The sequence below is a fragment of the Protomyctophum parallelum genome (assembly GCF_964188405.1).
Source record: "Protomyctophum parallelum genome assembly, chromosome: 13".
NCBI lineage: Eukaryota > Metazoa > Chordata > Actinopteri > Myctophiformes > Myctophidae > Protomyctophum > Protomyctophum parallelum.
This window is the reverse complement of record NC_139708.1, coordinates 42,889,775-42,911,666: the sequence shown is the minus strand read 5'-3', so window position 1 is coordinate 42,911,666 and position 21,892 is coordinate 42,889,775. Positions and strand designations below refer to the sequence as shown.

The 21,892-nt window shown below is 43.0% G+C and overlaps 2 protein-coding genes across 2 annotated transcripts; both read left to right on the top strand.

Annotated features, from left to right (window-relative positions):
- The first annotated feature begins 212 nt into the window (after nucleotides 1–212).
- On the top strand, nucleotides 213–13,524 carry adap2 (ArfGAP with dual PH domains 2). The gene is made up of 11 exons (XM_083779362.1): nucleotides 213–305; nucleotides 923–1,050; nucleotides 1,588–1,679; nucleotides 2,976–3,064; nucleotides 4,058–4,170; nucleotides 5,029–5,178; nucleotides 7,510–7,593; nucleotides 9,322–9,384; nucleotides 11,303–11,380; nucleotides 12,192–12,420; nucleotides 13,064–13,524. Exons 1-11 carry the CDS (start codon nucleotides 218–220, stop codon nucleotides 13,090–13,092), a joined length of 1,143 nt encoding a protein of 380 aa, XP_083635488.1. The 5' UTR covers nucleotides 213–217; the 3' UTR covers nucleotides 13,093–13,524.
- A 4,147-nt stretch (nucleotides 13,525–17,671) lies between these two features.
- LOC310868691 (nuclear transcription factor Y subunit gamma-like) lies at nucleotides 17,672–18,433 on the top strand (the record flags this gene model as incomplete). Its single annotated transcript, XM_083779147.1, has 1 exon — nucleotides 17,672–18,433. One exon carries the CDS (start codon nucleotides 17,672–17,674, stop codon nucleotides 18,431–18,433), a length of 762 nt encoding a protein of 253 aa, XP_083635273.1.
- Between the last annotated feature and the right edge of the window lie 3,459 nt (nucleotides 18,434–21,892).

Sequence of the window (21,892 nt, the reverse complement as noted above, 5' to 3'; positions counted from 1 at the left end):
GACAAACACTCCATCATGTCACAAGTTCCAGTTTTACGTGTCATCCCTTTTGTTTACACGCTTAGGTATTTCGCCTCGAGTGAAATGTGCGAGCACCACCATGGTGAGTTCCGCGAATATTTATTATCGGAGAACACGAGGATACATACATTCATAGACAGTCAAAAGTTCGCGAGTGTTAATTGGATAGCGTTACCGCAGTAGCCTAAACAAGACAATGGCAAACCGGGAGCGAAACAAAAAGATTCTGCTGGAACTGGTGAAACAGCCGGACAATAATCGATGTGCAGATTGTTGCGCGTCTGGTAAGAGTTCACTGGATTTTATATTTATAGAGCCGCTGCGCTGCCTATTTATTCAAGTCTGAAACAATTGATGCTGTAGCCTACTTGGCGCCTATACTACTACTGCGATATTGCATTTTAATACCGGTACCTTCTTGGTGTAAAAGTCATTGCAATTCATGCTACTTCTTCATTTAGTTTAGGCCAATGATATTCTCAAATGTGTTCATGTTGTCCATTTATGACGTACCCCCTAAATTTGCCTAAAAAAAATAAACCAAAAATAAATGTATTGTAATAACATATTGCAATATATTTTGAAAATGACAGTATGCTAAAATTGTTAAACTTATTTTGATGCTATAGCCCTATTATGAATTTCCCCCCTCATTGACCCCTGGGCTGGGGGTCCCCTTATCCCACTTTGAGAACAACTGATTGAGTGCCCATGTCATAACTCACAAGTCATGGTAATGGAATCAGTTTGATTTCACTGGACAGTGGACACCAATATGTCACTGACGTTTTAAGAGCCGTCTCAAATGACCTATGTTGTGTTGACCACAACTTGTGGTCAACAAAAGCCCTCAGTAGTTTAGTGAATCGCTCTGTTTTGGAATGTCCTCTTCACACCCCAGACCCAGACTGGGCCTCCTACAACCTGGGTGTGTTTGTGTGTCTGAACTGCTCTGGTATGCATCGCAACCTACAGTCCAGCCGTGTGAAATCCATAAAGCTGGACTTCTGGGAGGATGAGCTGGTTGAGGTGTGTATGGAGTCGGACAACTGTAATAATCATATGTTCATCATGTTAACACCTATTCCACTTCCAGTATTCCATCTTCCCTCAGTCCCTATAGCCTACGCTCATTCTGAGTGTAGGGACTGAGGGAACGTATCAGGGCTACTACTCCAGTAGTGGTTCTCAAACGTTTTAACCCATTTAGACCTGAGGCCAAAATAATTAATAGAAAAGGTCTTCTATATAAATCCTAATCTGTTTTCAGAAAATCTTCTATTTTTTATTAAAATAAAATAAAGTTAATAAATTGTGTTGCTGTATATATTAGCAACAGGATGTGCTATGTCCCCATGGACTCCACTTAACAACCATGCACTGACCTAGTCTAACATCTATGCAGGACTGCTTGAAAACATCCTTGTTTGCACTCATCATGGGTCCCTTTTCAGACGCCAAATAATAACTTATGCTGAAGCCAGGATTTCACTACACTCACAGTCACAGCATACAGTAACTGTGTATTTGTGTCTTTCTGGGACATGTCACATGCATCCTCTGAAGTTCATGAAGTCCAATGGCAACGCCGTCGCCCGCACTCACTACGAGAAAGCTGTTCCAGCGTACTATTATCGGCCCCAGCAAGATGACTGTGCGTAAGTGTTAATGTCCATTCCTTCACTCACACAAAAAAGAAAATAACCTGCGCACTCATCTGTCAAGGCTCTTCATCTGGTCAGGCTCTTCATCTGGTCAAACTCTTGGCCGGAGTTTGACCAGATGAAGAGCATTGGCTCGAAACGTCGTCAATAAAGTATAACTTTTGGGTTCTTTTCTCTTTTTCTGATGTCAATTTTGAACCCAACACCTCTACTAAGGGATGTACATATTTAATTTCACTTTTTCATTGTGATCTCTTCAGAAATCAGAACAGTTCATGTTATTGCATTCATGTTATTTTTATGCTCAGCCATCCACGTGTTGGAATCATTGTCAAGGTTTTTGAGAAGTCAGAAGGCTATCGCCACTATAGGCACAGTAGGCAGTGTGAAGGGGAAAGAAATGTAATAGAGAGAAGTGGAACTATAGGAGCACAAACGGAATAAATCATTTGATGCTGCAAAATAGGAGAGAGAGAGAAAAAAAAAGTTAAAGTTAAAGGACAACTTTAGTTTTTTTCAACCAAGGTTCATGTTTTAGGTTGTTATTAGAGAAACTAAAAGATGAGTGTTCTTTTTTTTTCATTTGCTGCTTTCTTTCGTTTTAGGGATTTTAGCTGTTTTTGACAGGGGGGCGGGGGCATTCGAGCATGGGGCTAAATATGTATTTTTTTTACAACATTTTATAGCGATTTCTTTTTTTATTTACTATAGTCCTAATAAACCCCTGGAAATTTCATCTGGCCACAAAACATCACGAGATCTACTGAATGTGTCAAACTGACATTGAGCCTATGACACACAGTGTGGCTTCCCCCCAGTAGGCTACCTTCACATTCAGTAGATCCTGTGATTTATTTGTGGCCAGATCCTGGGGTTTATTAGGGCTATAGTAAATAATAAAAAAATAAATCTCCATAATATTTTGTAAAAAAATACATATTTAGCACCATGCTCGAATGCCCCCGCCCCCCTGTACAAAACAGCTAAAATCCCTAAAATGAAAGAAAGCAGCAAATGGAAAAAAAATAACACTTTTCTAATAACAACCTACAACATGAACCTTGGTTGAAAAAAACGAAAGTTGTCCTTTAAAGCATATGTTTGGTTTAGGATCGTCCAGTAGGCTATACTGCCCAATTTGAGCATGATAAACAAACACGTGACGTAATCAAACAAAAAAGATAAACCTATAATAATTCCATGTCCCTTTGGACCCATGCACTCGCCAAGACCCTGTGTTGTTCACTAACTAAAAGTTCATTAACTTGGTTACCCTTCTCTTTATCCAAGTGTCTTGAGAGAGCAGTGGATACGATCTAAATATGAGAGGATGGAGTTTACAGGAGAAACCAAGTACCCTCCACTTGGCTACACTACAGGTGAAGTGACTTTCATTTTATTTTAATAAAGCGGTGCCCATTGGGCACTGGCCTAATTGGAATGATGCAAGTTGGACATGCATGCCCCACCCAGTTATGTATGCGTCCCTTTTACAGTATGCCCACATATGGAGTTCTTTGCCAGGCATGCCCAAATATGGAGTCTATGCAGATGTCAGAACATATTTGATGTCGGAACAGACCAGCTCCATGTGGAGCCTGGGCAGGGGCCCTGTCCAGAGCCCGGGCAGAGGCTTTTTGTGGCGGTTCTGGAGATTTCTGTATCTGTCTCTCTGTGTCCCTTTATTCCTATATGGAGTTCTGTGTCAGGCATGCCCGAATATGGAGTGTTGTGATGTCAGAACAGGGCATCTCCATATATGGACACTGGGTCCTGCCCTGTCTGCCCTGCCCAGAGCCTGGGAAGAGGCCTTTTGTGGCGGACAACCGTGGGTCCGACCGACTCGACACCGGGCACTGCATTCCCTGTGGGGGTGTGGAACGCGCATATCAAATTTGATTGTCGGTTGGGGCGAACGGTTCTCGAGTTACGTGCATTACAGACGTACACTTGGACAGACAACCAGTCATGGTGCATTTATAGATAGATTATTATTCAGGGTATTTTCCAATTCATATGTAATTATCTCTTTGAATCTTTGCATTTTTCTATCTATAATGCCATGCCCAAAATAGGGACGCCAGGTTGAATGAAAGTGGTTAATCATCATCATTTTCATAAAAAATGAAATACATGAAGCTTTGAAGAATCACCGGATTGCGCCACACTCAAACTCTCACATTAACAGTACAGTTCCTCATTCCCCACAGGCTATACAGGTACAACCTGTTCTCTGTACCCAAAAAGCACACTAATGAAAGACAAGAGGAAATATTGTGTTTCGCACACCTTGGCAAATGACGTAGACGTGCTTGGCCTGCTGTGTGTTGAAAAGGAAATGTGACTGAGCGCATGTCTTTGGTCGTCTCCAGGTGTCTATGAAGGGATTCTGTGGAAGAAAGGGAAGGATAATGGACACTTTCTAAAACGGAAGTTTGTTCTGTCAGAGAGAGAATTCACCCTGGTTTACTACAACAAGGATGATGTGAGTCAACCTGTCATTATAAACACAACTTAATGATGCACAGAGTATAGGGCCACGACCATCGATTATCGCTTACTGTTTTGAGGCGGCGGCAGTGACTCAGGGGTAGAGTGGCCGGATGGGAACCGCAAGGTTCCCAGTTACGATCCTCGGCTCCCCCAGAGTTAGTGTCGAAGTGTCCTTAAGCAAGACTCTAAACCCCTAATTGCCCCCGATGTGCAGGTTAGTGCCTTGCATGGTTTCCTCCGCCATCTTTGTATGAATGTGTGTGTTAATGGATGAATGTAATGCACAATCTATGTAAAGTTATTTGGATGAATGCACTATATAAATGCACCATTTACCAAGAAAAAAACATTAAAAAGTTCATAACGCAACCTATAGTCACCTATAGTGACAAGCCTAAAGTAGAGATAGATGAATCAATTATGTTATTAAATTATTGATTATGATTGATTGATAATTGATTAAATTGATTAGTTCGATTAACTAACACACACACACACACACACACACACACACACACACACACACACACACACACACACACACACACACACACACACACACACACACACACACACACACACACACACACACACACACACACACACACACACACACACACACACTCTATATTCTGATAGCAGTAATTCATTGCTAGAGTGTGTGTTCAGTAACGCATTTTGACATGTCCTTTGGTACATTGGCTGGCAGACATGTCACATGTCCTTTTTTTAAATAAAGGGCCATAGATAGTAGCCATCTTTAAATGCGATTATTCATGAAAGCAGGGATATTAGTCGTTTGAAATCCACAGATTATTCGCCAAAACCCAATCTGCTCTTCACGACGCAGGAGTCCAAAGGCCCCAAGGCTGTGATCCCCATCAAGGACCTGAACGCCACCTTTGAACCTGACAAGATTGGCCACGCCCACGGCCTGCAGCTCACCTACCTGGACGAGGACCACACCAGGAGCATCTACGTTCACCACAAGAGCGCTGAGGTGGGGCCATCATCTACGTCAGTGGTTCCCAAAGTGGGGTCTGGGGACCCCCAGGAGTCCTTGAGGGAGTTCCAGGGGGTCCCCAGCTAAAGAAATGCCATTAAATGGGGGTCTGTAGACTAATAGGCATGTCAAACTGGGCGTCCTGTGAATTAAAATGGTTGAGAGTCACTGCTAGAGCCGTAAAAATCTTCTCTTAGGGGGGGTCCCTGGCATATCTCTTCAAATGGGGGTCTGCAGGCTAATCAATGTGGATTTAGGGTTCCTTGACATGAAAAGGTTTGGGAACCACTGATCTACGTTTACGTTTGTGCTGAGGTGGGGCCATGCTGTCATCTCGCATGCTGATGATGATTACAGTGGTGGATACAAAAAGTACTGAAATGTTTTACCTACTAGTAAAAGTATCAATACTGCAATCTGCGTGCAAAATGTAGGCTACTTGAGCAAAAGGCATCAAAATGTACTTAAAGTACTCATTGTGCAGAATGTTTCACAAGTGTTCACAATGTAAAACCTTTTGAAAATAGCCAAAGTATGGTATAAAGTGGTTAATGCATGCTTTGTAATAATACCCAGTACGCCCTGAGGGCGAGGTCGCGCTAAAACAACAGGTCTGGGAATGCCCATACCGGTATTTGTTTTAATTGACGTTTTCGGGCCAGGTAGGCTGTAAAATGTGTGCTAATTATTAATAAGGCCAGGGGGGGCCTCAGGCCAGCCCAGTTAGGGCTGAGTGGAATAGTAAGAGGGTGGCCTCACTAGTGTTGACTCCCACTGTAACAATGGAATGCGGAAGTGCTCATTCTATCACCTACTTTGCGGCGACATGTGTCACCACTCTCTTACTATTCCACTCAGGTTTTCGCCGGCTGCCGGGCGAGGCTGCACTAATAACTTTTGGGCAGGCCCATCTACAGTTTGAATGGACAGGTTATCAGTCAAAAGGGAGACGTCGAAGAGGAATGCCGGGTGGGCAGGGCTCAACATATGGAATGTCAGAACAGGTCAGCTCCATACTGTATATGGAGATCTAGGGTTTGAGGTCAGATGTAGAGTTGCTGGCTGGCTCCATATATGCAGATCTATGTGATGATCCAGTCTTCTCCATGTATGGCTAGCCAGGGTTTTTGATGAGGTCAGTGTCGTGATCTTCATATACAGTATGAGACGGCCATATATGGAGCGTGTCAAGAGGCATGACAGACTGACGACCATATATGTTGGCGTGACACACGGATTGACGGACGGACTGACAGGTTTTGCAGGTTTTTATAGTAATCTGCGACCTATGGTTACAGATTTCACTCTTGTGTGGCATACCATGAATTACCGTGAATTAAATGATATACTAAAGTATGAAATAAAAGCAGTAGCGGATTGGGTTGATGAGAATAAATTAGTATTGAACATCGCTAAAACCAAGTGCATGGTGTTTGGATCTAGACATAAGCTAGAGGGTGACCGTGATCCTCAACTGAGCCTGTCACTTGCCGGGAAGCCAGTAGAACAGGTAACAGAGGCTAAATTACTTGGAGTGGTACTAGATCCTAAACTTAATTGGACTAAACAAATTGACAATATAGTAACTAAAATGGGAAGAAGTATTGCCGTAACCAGGAAATGTTCTAGCTACATAACACTAAACACTAGGAAAGCAGTAATTCAAGCTCTAGTGTTATCACATTTTGAGTATTGCCCAGTCATCTGTTCATCGGCTACAAAAACAGACATACATAAATTACAAATAGCTCAAAACAAAGCTGCCAGATTAGCTCTCCAGTGTTCCAACAGGAAACACATTGCAGAAATGCACAGAAATCTATCATGGTTTACTGTTGAGAATAGATTACATTCACGTATTCTTACGTTTTTCAGAAATGTATTAATGGACAAAAAACCACAGAACAACTCAAATGTATAATGTGTTGAAAGTGATTTTTTGCTATGTTTCCTTGTTTTTTTATTTCTCCTATGTTTTTTATTTTCTTATTTTATATTTTATTTTACTATGTTTTATTTTGAGTTAGTGTTTGTAAACAATTGTAAGTATTGCCTATGTTAAATGTCTGTCTGTGTCGGACCCCAGGAAGATTAGCTTTTGTCAAGGCAAAAGCTAATGGGGATCCTTATAAACAAACAATAAACCATCATGCATGATTTATTCTTGGTTGCGCACCGGACCGGTGTCACACACCGAAGCTGATCTCTATACAAGCTCACAACGCGTCACTATGTGAGCTTGTAGATCGCCTACTTTCGGTGAGCAACATGATGCGCAACCAAGAAAGTACTGTGAATCACACATTCTGTTCTTGTTCCCCATAACAGGAGATAGTCACTTGGTATAATGCAATCCGCGCTGCTCGCTATGCCTACCTGAAGACGGCATACCCAACTGGAAGCGACAAAGAGGTAAGAATTCTATACTTTTTGGGGATAATTGCAGCTACAGTACGAGAATCATTATACCACAGGTCGTTTCGAGGAAGCAATCTGATTGGTTGAAACAGCCTTCTAGCCGTGGGTTAAACCAGCACCATTCACCACCTAATCAAAACAAAGAATTTGGCTGCTCTGTTCTCCCAGAGCGCTAGAAAACTCGGTGGCTAGGCTAGCTAGTTTCTTGGGACATTTGTGGTCGTAGTGACTACATCTGTGATTAAAAATATATTCTTTCAGCGATTTTCTTAGTTTTAAGGTTATAATTGCAATATTACACGAGTCAAGGGTGTGGTTTAACGTGATTATTGCCACTTCAGTGACGCTTGCGGAACTCGACTTTGATTGATTGATTGAAATATTTATTAACAGTTTGTAGAATTTACAGTACATTTTAAGCACAAACTCAATACAAAGACTGTTAACTGTGAGTGGACGACCCAATTAAGCATTACACTTGTTTACAACAGGGTCCACATTGTTCAATTCATCAAAACATTTAGAGACATACAAATAGACACTTCTATGTAGCTAAAGAACAGAACAGGAATTCATTATAGGAAGCAAAAAGGGAAAAGATACTACAGTGAGGGGAAATGGGGCGGGCGGGGGGGGGGGGGGATTCAGATTTTACAGAGGCCAGTTTCGAATTGCAGCCATCCGTAGGTGCCCTTTGAGAGCGGTTTTGAAGGAGTCAAGGGATTCACATGTCTTAATGACTGTTGGTAGGGCGTTCCACATTTTGGTGGCATAGGAGCGAAAAGAATTTAGTCCCTTGTTTGTGCCGAATCTGGGTTGTACATGGTTTGTTGCACTCCCTCTGGTGTTGTGGGTGTGGACTTCGTTTACATTAAGGAAGTATTTAGACAGGTACATGGGTATCTTGGTGGTGTATCGAATCTTGTGGACCAGACCCATTGCAAGATGCTGTACTCTGTCGTCGACCCTAAGCCATCCCAGCCTGTCAAAGTGGGCAGGGGTGAGGTGGGTTCGGGGGTGAGGCCAAGTAGGAGCCTGACCAGTTTGTTTTGAGAGGTCTGGAGCCTTGTTTTAAGGGCCTTTGAGGTGCTGTGGTACCAAGAGGTGGATGCATAGTCAAAGAAACCTTGTACGAGGGCTCCTGTTAAGGTCTTCAAGGTGTTTTTGCTGACCAGTGAGGAGATCCTGTAAAGGAATCTTGTTCTTTGATTGACTTTTTTGATTACGATGGTGGCCATTTTATCACCGGAAAGATTGGCCTCCAGGATGGAACCTAGGTAGGTAATTTGATCTTTTCGTGTGATAATATTGTCACCCACTCTAACCAAGAAGCCATCTGCCTTGCTGAGATTACTATTTGATCCGAAGAGGATGGATTCAGTTTTTCCCAGGTGTAAGGATAGTTTGTTATCAGCGAGCCAGGTGCAGATTCTACCGAGTTCAGAGCTGAGGGTCTTTTCAACCTGCAGTTTGTTCCTGTCCGAGACCAGCAGTGCTGAGTCATCTGCGAACAGGAACAAGTTGCAGTCACAAGCTTCGTCTCGTTCGTCTCGTTCCTGACCGCATCCCTGTCGTGGCAGTAATCACGTTAACCCACCCTCTCGTGTAATATCGCTTAATTAACATCTTGCTGCTTCTACCTGTACTAGTGAATGACGGATAAACCCCTCTTGATTGTCATGAAATTTGCTTTTTAAAATGCTGTTTTTGTCTCTTTCCCAGCTAAGACCAAAGATAACAAGGAACTACCTCAAAGAGGGATTCATGGAAAAGACAGGTCCTATGGTGGGTTGTGAGTTCGTAGATCAATAATATAATATAATATAATATAATATAATATAATATAATATAATATAATATAATATAATATAATATAATATAATATAATATAATATAATATAATATAATATAACCCATTCTGGGCGGGAACCCCTTTTGGTGTTTTAAGCATTATGTTATACAAGCTCATAGCGCAGCACAAAGTGCCGCGCTACGAGCTTGTAGGTCTGCTATTTTTTTTTTATCGTGAAAATGCAGCACAAATCTTTGGATATATATTATTTCAGAGCGAACATTTTTAACTAAAATCTTTACTTCTGAGGGGTTCCTGGAATAACATATTTTCAGATGGGGGTCGGTGGCCAATTACAGAAAGATGTTGGGGTCCTTCACATGAAATATTGAGCAACACTGATACAGAAACATAGGTATTTCAGAAAACTGTCAGGATTTAGAAGTAATTTTTTTTAATTTCGACGTCAGGCCTAAATGGGATAATATAATACCTCCCCAGACCCAGTGGTTATGCATGGATTAAAGTTCTCAGTCGCCACGACTGATTTCAGTCATTTGCATTAGCCTTTTATGGAAGCATGTTGCGCACGCAAGCAGCCGATCTAGCAGCTGTCAATGCATAGCAGTCGCATTGAGAGTAGAGATGCTCCGATAATCGGCCACCGATGGGCAATTTACCCTATCTGGAGAAACCAATCTTTTACACCATTTAAGTGGTATAAATGTCAATCAGTCTCAGATATACGTAATATTATATGATTTTTCATCTTTGTGACAGGCCTAAACATTCTCCCCTTTCTCCCCACACACACAGGAACAGTTTTGACATATAATCATTTTGGAAATATAAAAAATTGCCATTTACTTTCGGTTATTATTTCAAGATTAGAGCATTTTGAAGTGGTCAAACCAGCAATATGTTCAGAGGCATCTTCCATCAAATCTGAATATTCTCGCGCATTTAACAAAATAATATATGACATGTCCCGTGGAGTGGACTTTGTCATGTTATATTTTGTTTTAATCCATGGGTTATGCCTTATTGGCGGTGGTAGAAATGTTTTCTTATGGGAGACACGGGTTCAAATCCCAGAGCTGGGAGTGGGGCATCATGAAGGTAACAGGTACGGTCGCCCCTTTTCCATCTCGCCCCACTACTCTACCTAGCTGAAAATAACAAACGTAATTCATGTTGGCGATTATATAAAAGGCATATTAATTTACCATTGTTAAGTTCACGTAACAATGGTAAATGTATATCCACAGGCATAATAGCATGATGATGCCATTACAAAACATGGGCTACATGGAAGAAATGTATGTAAATGAGTATACTATACAATCAAATAAATCTGTATACAAGATAATTTCAGAGAGGGAGGGAAATACTAAATTAACTGTTAACTACACTGTTATAAATTGTCCATGTACAGTACATCTAAGTATGTGTACTTGAACTTGATATACAGTGTACTTGTACTTGATATTTATTGTGTATACTGCCTGTACTGTACTGTAGCATACTTTATAGATACGCGACACGAGACAGTATCACACTAAAGGTTCACAAAGTTTATTACACAAACAGGAACATATATATATATAGTGCTGGATCATAATGACGTGACAACAAGATATGAGACATAGAAACGTGACATGATAATGACTAATGCAGCAAGGCTGACCTTACTGGTGCTGAGATGTCTCTCGTAGCCTATCCATAAAGTATGCTACAGTACAGGCAGTACACATACACAATACATATCAAGTACACTGTATCTCAAGTTCAAGTACACAGACTTAGATGTACTATACATGGACAATTTATAACACACATTTCATCTGGCATTCATCATGAACATTCTGTATTCAGGTTAATGATTCTGGTTCCATGTTGTGTTTTCAACAGCAGAGGGAGCCATTCAAGAAGAGGTGGTTCATCTTGGATTCCCAAGAAAGGAAGCTGCTGTATTTCAAAGGCCAGCTGGTGAGCGACAACCCCTCTCTGACTGTCCCTAGTACTAACATTTAAAAGTATCAATACTGCAATGTAGAACTACTACAAGTAAATGGCTGGAGTTCAAAATATAGTTGAGTAAAAGTACAAAAGTATTGGCATCAATATGTACTTAAAGTGCAAAGTACTCATTATGCAGAATGTCTTGAAAATAGCAGAAGAAGAAGCTCACAATGCGTCACATTTTCTATTTTCAAATGGCCGAAATGTATATCTGAAGTGGTTATGGTATGTTCGGTAATAATAATAAAAATCTACAAAGTAACTAAAGTTTTCTACTAAAAGTATTCGACTCTGATATGTGGTGGAGTAGAAGTAAAAGTATTGAAATAGAAAAATTGGAATACTCAAGTAAAGTAAATGTACTTAGTTTTGCACCACTGATGGCGATGTTGTACTTTGTTGCACCTCGGGTCCCGTGCCAAAAATGGCAGATTCATAAGCTCACAACGTGTGGCGATCAGGCTTGAAGCTGCTCTATAACAACTGTTATTCTAATCTACACCGTAATATTGAGGGGTGCTAGCCCCTCCTATAAACAGCTATTGTGTAGATTCTGTCTTAACACAAACATGAAATGCCATTGGCGGTGATTGGAGAATGTACGTGTCTGAGCAAAAAGGCTGTTGGTATGGTATGTAATTGTCGGTGGAAACCCTTGGCCAATAAGGGACCACCATTCTTGGTGACCTAAGGTATGTTTCAAGGTTGGTATATGGTCAATAATTGATTAGAGCGCCCCTCACTTCACACGGGTGTGATTTATTTTGTTGTAACCCAGGATGCAGAGGAGCTGGGGGTAGTGTACGTTGGTACGGAGAGCAACGGCTACTCCGTGAAGACGTGCGTTCCGAAGGGCGCGCGGGGCAACAAGTTCAAGTGCGGCCTTGCGATGGAGACCCCCGACCGCCAGTTCGTCTTCATGTGTGAACAGGAGAGGGAGCAGCGGAAGTGGTTGGAGGCTTTCAGGCAGGTCATCTCCAGGCCCATGTCACCGCAGGACTACACCAGTAAGTGCATGACTTTACTTTACACGCACGAGCATTAACCAGATTTTTCAAAAATAGCAGACCTAGAAGCTTGTGGCCCGCCACTCGGTGGTGCGCTATAAGCTTGTGGATCTGCTATTTTTCAATAGCTAAAAGTACAACATAATGCTTAGTTAAAACACCAAAAGGCCTCCCAATCCTGTGATTATTAGCCTGGAAACCAAACAAAACTGCCACAGGGAAAAATATATAATCCCTGGGGAGGTTGGTCTGGCACTCCTCAGTTTGAATTACATTTCACTCACCCCAGAGTTGTCGGAATCAGTTTGTAACCCCGCCCCCTTGGAAATTAATCTTCCACAATGAAGTTCCAGACTAATAGCTACACAATGATATTAGTCTGGCCATGCCCGGGCTATGTCATTAACATTGAAAGATACAAAATAGCAGATTTATGTACTCGAGACAGACGGTGGTTTTACAGACGCACGCGCGCGCGCACGCACGCACGCACGCACGCACGCACGCACGCACGCACGCACGCACGCACGCACGCACGCACGCACGCACGCACACACACACACACACACACACACACACGCACGCACGCACGCACGGACGGACGGACAGACAGACAGATCACTAAACTTTGCTCTTATTCCAGTTGAAGCCAACTTCAGAAGGACAAGATGAACTATATGAACTACCACCAGCAAAAGTACTCCAATGTTCCAGAACCCAAGTGACTGGGTCATTTCACTACAGAACAGACAGTCTCCTCGATGTTGGACCATGGATCTGGAAAAGACAGAAAACACATTTACATCATGACAAATATCTATTGTACAACAGGTTGTTTCGAGGAAGCAATCTGATTGTTGAAATCGCCATCTAGCCGTGCTTAAGCGAGCATGATGGGGAAGTCACGGAACGCATAATCAAAACATAAAAACCAGCTGTGCTGATTCCGCGCTGCTCTCCCAGAGAGGGTTGCTACTAGGCTATAGCGATTTTCTATAGGGACCTTTTCAGTCGTAGTGGTACTGGCTAAATCTGTCATTAAAATAAATATGATTTTATAGCAAATAATCTTATAGTTCTAATGGAATTGAGTTGATGTGTTAATTAATGACGGTAAAGCACACCCTCTCGTGTAATATTTCTTAATTCTCATATCCCAGCCCTAGTGTGTTGTACATTTCTCACTTGTAGCCTACCTGACAGCAATGTGTCTGAACCTGGAGGGAAAAAACTATTTAGTTTTGTTAGAAGATAGACACTGAAAAGTACTGTATATAATAATAATAATGTAAGAACTATATGGGCACTGTATTCTCTGGTGTGTAGTGATGGTATTCTGGTATCGTATTACAATAAACAAAACATTATATTTTGAGTAAACACATCATCTCAGCATTATTGTAATTTAAGTCACACATGCACACACACACACACACACACACACACACACACACACACACACACACACACACACACACACACACACACACACACACACACACACACACACACACACACACACACACACACACACACACACACACACACACACACACACACACACATATATATAGGTTATATATAATATTCCTGACAAAAGATTAATGCATTTATTTATCAGTAATATGCAAATTATTTCCTTCATCTTAACCAATGATACTGAGTGTACACTACATGGTGGTCTATCCATAGATTTTAGTTTTTTAAATAAGGGGCGCTAGCACGTCTCAAGATTTGCCATTGACAATGAACGGAGAAATTACGTCAGAATACCGTAAATTAAACATTAAACGCCATTGACATTGAAGGGAAAATTCACGTCATATGTAAACGGCCAAATCAGCTAACCAATCACAGGCAACATGCATTCTGATTGGCCAGTATGAGATGATTCAGGATGATGTACGATGATAAGAGTGCCCCTCACTTCACACAGGCGTGATTTTTTGTTTTGTTGTTAAACTCTAATATTTTTCTGATTCGGGAAGGAGGTAGGGCGGCGGGCCCGCACACCATTCTTTTGGTAAATAATTACTTTATTGGAAAAACGACGTTTCGATCTTAAAGTATCTTCGTCAGGTATGACCGAAACCTTGTCGTTTTTTTCAATAAAGTAATCCTTTACTAAAGGAATGGTGTGCGGGCCCTACCTCCTTCCATGATTGCTTTATTGGTGTAAATATATGCTCTGAAGTGGAGCCACTAGCCAGCGTGATATAAAGACAACGACACCCCTGTAATTTCCAGAGCACTGAGCTTCTTTCTGTTTAGTCACTGGACATTAGCAGTAAACAACAGCACACTGGAAATGCAGCAGTGCACTTTTAAAAGGTAAGACTTAAAGCAATTCAATAACAGCGATACACTTGTTAACCATATGGTAACATAAACTAGGTCAACAAGGCATGCAGTGAACAGGTGTTCACAGAATACGCTTCATCTAAGTCATATTGATGTAATGTACATCATGCTAATGTGCTACATTAATACATTTATTGACTTGTCAAGGGATGAGAGTATTAGAGATCCTCATTCTATCCCTTAGGGAGATATTTCAGACAAGAAAGACAACATCATCAACTTTATTTGTGTAGGACTATAACACTATAGCCTATAAACAAACAAAAACAAAACATACGTGTTCCTTTCCCTCCTCATGCTACTGTAGCACATGTGCACTCTTTGGCAGCCATGTCATTCCTGAGATTCAATCGATTGCCTTCCGTTAAAGAAGCATGTTTCCCCAGAGTCTTTCTTTCGTTCCTCCACAGCTTCAAGCTTGTGCTCTGCAGTGAAGGAACTTTTCCTCAGCCTTCAGAACCACCAGAAGGTCCTCTGGAGTCTGGCGGACGAGTGTCCCTGGCTGAGCGTCTCTTGCCCAGCAGCTGTCTGATGGGAAAAAAAGGAGAAAAAATAGGAAGGGAATGTTTTTTACTTTGCTCCTATGGTATAGAAGGGAGCCTGTACGGGCCGGTGTGCATGTGTGTGTATCACAATGCATTTCTAGAAAAAGTAAAAAACAAAGCAAAGGCCACATACCACATAATAAGGCTATACATAGTCCTTCCTGCATCTGGTCAGTATCTGACCCGAGAGTTTATTCCATGTCATCCCATCCCTCTCGCCAACTCTCTGCGCTGGTGTCTGTTCAGGACGCCCAGCTGGCTGAAACTCCTGTCGCACAGTTTGCAGTGGAAGGGTTTTTCCCCCGTGTGGAGACGCTCATGCGACTTCAGATTGGCCAACTGACTGAAGCTCTTGTCGCACTGCTTGCAGGGGAACGGCTTTTCCCCCGTGTGGATGCGCTGGTGCGTCTTCAGCGTGTCCAGACGATTGAAGCTCTTGTTGCACTGCTTGCAGTGGAAGGGCTTTTCTCCCGTGTGGCCACGCTGGTGCTTCTTCAGGTCGCCCGACTGACTGAAACACTTGTAGCAGTGTCTGCAACGGTACGGTTTCTCCCCGGTGTGGGTGCGCAAGTGCGTCTTCAGGTGACCCAGGAGATTGAAACTCCTGCCGCACTGGTTGCAGTGGAAACGTCTCTCTCCGGTGTGGAGGTCCTCGTGTCGCCTGAGGTTACTCAGCTGACTGAAACTCTTGTCGCACTCTGTGCACCGGTAGGGCTTTTCTCCCGTGTGGATGCGCCGGTGTCTGTTCAGGTCGCCTTGCTGAAGGAAGGCCCTGTCACACTGTTTACAGTAGAAGGTTTTCTTTTCTGGGTAAGGCACCCCGTGTGTCTTTACTTCTGCTTGAGTTAAAGTGTTGGTAAACAGTTGATGACCATAAGTGCCTGCTTCATCTGTAACCAGCCATAAACAAGGAGACCCCTGTTTCTGCCTGTTTACAGAGCTGGTGGTTCGCTGGGCTGACTGGGGGATCTCTCCATTCTTTAGCATTTGGAAGTAGAGGTCATTGTGCCTGCTCTTCATGTGTTTATGGAGGTAGTCCTGAGTAGTGAAGGAATATTGACACTCGGAACAGGAGAAGACCTTATTCGGGTAGGACTGAGGCACCAGTCCTTGAGCGGAGCTACTGTTGTCCCACTGCTGCGTATCAAAAACGATTGCCAAGTCGTTCGCGTATTCATTGCCACGTGAGACGAGTAGCAACTCTCCCACGCCTATACACTGGAATGCCATCAGGTTCTGTCCAGTTCCATTATTAGCACAGTCCTCACTGACCACCCAGGAGTAACCACTCTGTATAGCTACATCTCTGTCTGTCTTCACTCCTTCATACGGAACAATGTCAGTCCTGACAGAAATCTCTGAAAACATCCCTAGACCACCATCTTGAATGCCTGACTGACTAATCTCAAATGTAGGAGGCGGGGTCTTGTTAGCCATGGTTCCGAGAGCCATGGACACCGGAGGTCCATGATGGACCTTGCATTCCTCTGAAGAGAACTGCTCACACTGATCACAATAGTGGCGGTCTTCTGGCACAATCTGTTCTGTGGTATCGGTTCTGGATGGCGTTCGGGAGTAGTGGTCGGCTGTCCCTGTTTGTTCTTTGTTATCAATTCTGGGTTGTCTTCTGGACATTCTGTCACCAGGATGCACTGCGACTGTTTCAATGTGACCACCGGACAGAGAGGGAGTCCTCTCCTCGTCTTCCTTCTCCTCCTTCACTCCCTCACTTGTCTTGCCTCTCCTCATAAAATCTGGAGTGACAGACTTTGTATCTATGGAAGTCGTAAATAAATGGTTCTTCATGATGTTGTTGTATCTGATTCTCTCAGCGTCGGCCAGCTGGTTCCACTCTGCGTGAGAAAAATACGTCTTCAGGTCTTCAAAGATGTCAATTCCATCCGAAGAACTAATTGTAACCATTTCAACTGGTTTTAAAAGCTCTATAGGATCTGTGACGTCTTTTCAGAATAGATTTGTGCTAGAGAAGACAGCTTTTATACAAGAGCTTTGGTCTGACGTCAGACACAAACACTAGCTGCATGTTGACATGCATGACCCATACATTCTAGATTATCCTATATTAAAATTGGCTTATGGGAGGACTGGTGAGCAGACATAATGACGTCACACTCATGTTACCATGACTCAGTCATAATCATATAAGGTGGACAGAGCCCGCCATGGTGTCTTGAGCCCATGAGGTTCTTTTTGACTGTTGCCTAACACCTCGCAGGAAAGGAAGAGATGACCGTGGGACAGCATCACAGGTGACATCACACCCATGGTTAATAGAAAGTATAAAGGAGGCCGCTTGCATGACCACAGGTGTGTGATCAACTAAGATGGCCTCAGGTGTGGTCAAAGCCCGGGAAAGCAAAGCCCAGAAGACCCTTCAGTCCTTCTGGCCCAATGTCACGGAGGAGATCCAAAACATCTCCCCGGATTATTTCAGAGAGCCGCAGGAGTTACCTCTTGCACGCATCAAGAAGATCATGAAGATGGACGACAATGTCAGGCTGGTCAGTGCCGAAGTTCCGATGATGTTTGCCAAGGCCGCTGAGATCTTCATCACCGAGCTCACCCTCAGATCCTGGATCCACACGGAGGACAGCAGGAGGCGCACAATGCAGAGGAGTGACATTGCCATGGCAATAACAAAGTTTGACCAGTTTGACTTCCTGATCGACTTTGTTCCCCCATACGAGCTGAAGCCCCCCAAACAGCAGGGACAGCCTCGTCAGTCTGCAGAACTGACCCAGTACCTCTTCAGTCTGGGCCAGCAGCCCGGGGCTGTGCCGGGTCACGGCCAGCAGCACGGGGCTATGCCGCCGCTTCACGGCCAACACCAGGGTCAACAGGTCAACATGCCAGCAGCCACCACCGTCCAACCTGGACAGGCGATCATTGGACAGCACTTGTCACAGGGCACACACATGAGTGCTCCGGTGGGTGAAGGCCAGCAGTATCAGCACATTCCTATGCCGCACAACACCTTGGGCCAGCTGCAGTACCTCCGAGGACAAATCCAGAAGCCCGCCAACACCATCCAGCAGATCACGCAAACAGATCAACAAGGCCAGCACTTCTGGCAGAACTACAGGTGACGATGCCAGCGGGGAAGGAGCTGATCCGGTCCATGATCATTCAGTCTGCCAACCAGAAGGTGGCCATGATCATTCAGTCTACCAGCCAGAAGGCGGACGGGCAAAAGTGACACAGGTTGTCAGTGAAAAAGCTGGGTCACTTCAGTGATGTTTGAACGAACCGAAAGACCCAGTAGAGTGGAGGCCTTCTAAGAACAGTTTGCATGATTCTCAACCCCAATTTGATATGCATTCAAAACTGTAAATGGTGCATTTATATAGCGCTTCAATCCAAAGTGCTTTACACCGATTGTTCATTACATTCACCCATTCATACACCAATGGCCGAGGAAACCATGCAAGGCACCAACCAGTCTTGCTCAAGGACACTTCGGCACTAACTCTGGGGGAGCCCGGGATCGAACTTGGAACCTCACGTTTCCCACCCGGCTGTTCTTCCTGACCACTCTATCCCTGAGCCACTGCCGCCCCATTAGGCCACGGACCCCCGGTTGATACCCTTGGATATGTCTGGGATCTCCTAAATGTAGCTCTTGCGGCTCCATTTGGACCCCTGGTGGGCCGTCACCATGTAGTTGATCTGTGTGTGTGCGCCGGAGGCTTCACCCACTTGGACCTGTCCTCCATCACATGTTTCGGAACAGGAGTTCTATCGGTTGGAGTTAATTGTAGAGTATAAGACTTTGTTGACAGAGCCCCACTCATCTGGTTTAGTGCAATATGGTTCTCTGCCTTTTCTGGCCACAACCCCCTCATATTTGAACTAGGGACCCCCCAAAAGAAAAAGGAGTTGAGGCATTACATTTAGTTTGACTCGGTTTCGCAGATACATATTGTGAAAATAGCCGATCTACAAGCTCACAGTGCTTGTATATCAGCTTGTTAGACAGAGGCATGTTTGCCTCTGTCTTATAGTATTTGAGCGGCACTAGCTGCTCTTGCATGTGCACAGCTTTGTGTGTCTGCATGAGCACATAATGTGCCCAGCTGATTGGCTGAGCACGGAATGTGATGTATGATGGTAAGAGCGCTGCTCACTTCACACAAGTGTGATTTTTTGAGGGGCGCTATAGCCCCTCCTATATACAGCTTTTGTCCCCACACGTCTCATTATTTCCCATTGACAATGAAAGGAGAAATTAGGTCAAATGTCCGCCAAATATGGCGTACATTTAACCAACCAAGCTCATAAATTCAGTTGTTCATGAGATGATGTATGATGATGTATTGTATAATGATAAGAGCGCCCCTCACTTCACATGGGTGTGATTTTTAATACTTTTATTGCAATTTTATTTCATATTGCATTTCATGCAATCTTCTTTTTGAAGGCCTCCTAGCCCAGCTTTGTGACATGACACACAAAGTAAAAAAAAAGGCTTGAAAAACGCTTCAGCCTACCTCTTTGTATAACATAAATGCAAATGGCGAAGTTTACCATGTAATTGTACAGCACCGAAATAAACTATTAATTAATTAATTAATTCATTCATTCATTCATGACAATTTAATTGGCTGAAGGCTTAATAAGTGACTGGAAGAATCACACCTGTATGAAGTGAGGGGCGCTCTTGTCACCGTACGTCATCATGCGTCATCTCATACTGGCCAATCAATAGAGCTTTGCCTTTGATATCTTCTGGCCAAGTGCTTAAGCGCCCTTATATTGGCGAAGCGCTCACACCGATGTGATTGGTTAGCAGATTTGCTCGTCTACATCTAATGACGTACATTTTCCCTTCAATGTCAATGGCGTTTAAATAAGATGTTTGATTTAAGTCATATTTGGTTTTTTAACCCTAACCCTAACCCTAATTTCTCTTTCCATTGTCAATGACAAATATTGAGACTTGTGGGGACAAGATTTAGCGGACATCTGACCTGAATTCCCCTCTCATTGTCAATGACAAATCTTGAGACGTATGAGGACAAAAGCTGTATAGGAGGGGCTAGCACCCTTCAAAAATGTGAGGACAAAAGTGATTGGCCGGAATATGATGATGTATGACGATAAGAACGCCCCTCACTTCACACAAGTTAGATCTTTTTTGAGGGGCGCAAGGCCCTCCGGCTCCTATGTCCAGCTTAATTATAAGGGGGGGGGGGGGGGGGGTCCCTCCATGTAGCGAACAGTTAGTTGTCTCTTTTTATGTCTGTTCCTCTGACTACCTTTGTCCTGAATTGTTTTATTGGAATGACGCGAGACCACAGCACAGTGTGAGCTCCCTGGAGATAACTTTCAAAATTAGAAACAACTAGCCAGAGTTTAACAAAAGATGGAGTAAAAGTACAAATTCTGGGGCCATTGGAAAACTTTTTTTCTTTTGTGCCTTTTGCCTTTATTTTATATTTTTTATGGCGGGACAGACAGTAGGCTGACAGGAAATGGGGAGAGAGATGAGGGGGTGACATGCAGTGAAGGCCGTCGGGGTCAGGAGTCGAACCCGCGGCACACTGCCAGACTGGATTACCATCCAAGGTGCCTGGACCGCTGAGCCAATTCAATGTCAAACTTTGTTGAATAGAACCTTTATATAGGCCTACCTAATTGTCCTACCTAAAAGAAAATAAATAATAATACATTTAATTAAAAAAGACCATTACCGGTACTCCATCGTCGTAAGTCATCAAAACTACTATATAAACTTCAACCATTGGCCAAATTGTCAATAAAGAGGAAAAACTTGTGAAAATAGCTAATCTAGACTTCTGTAGACATTTTTAAAGCTCAGCTCAAGACCCACTTCTACAACATTGCCTTTAATTGATCTTATATTTTTTATTTTTCATGTCCTCACTGTACTGCATTACTGCTTGTTTTTTAATGTCATTGCCTTGCTTTTCTTTTATTCTCCATTGTTCTGTAAAGCACTTTGAGCTGCATTTCATGTCATGAAAGGTGCTATACAAATAAATTATTATTATTATTATTATGATGCTAGCAGCCCAACGTTCAACAGAGAGTCAGAGACCAGTGGAAGGTTAATGTCGCAGATCTCGAGGGCACTCGAATGATGTTGATGATGATTTCCTGTTCTTCATAGAAGTGTATATTTGTACGTCTTTAAATGTTCTGATGAATTGAAAATGGAGGACCCTGATGTAAACACGTCTTAGTGCTTTTCATGGTTTTGTCCTAAAAGTAGCAGTTTTTGTATTGACTTGTGCTGCTTTCGTTTGTAATGCACCCATTCTACAAACTGTGAAATAAAAATGTCAATCAATCAATCAATCAATCAATCAATCAATCAATCAATCAATCAATCAATCAATCAATCAATCGTCTCACAAGTGGAACGCTTCATATAGCCAATAATGAAATCACAGTTCATTTTGTTAACGCCAGAGGGCGACTTAATGCATACCGGTACCTTATTTATTTGTTATGCCTCTTTTTTTTGGAACGGAACGGAACAACAGGATGAAGTTTGTCCTTTACGAGTCGCTGTAGTAGCTGCC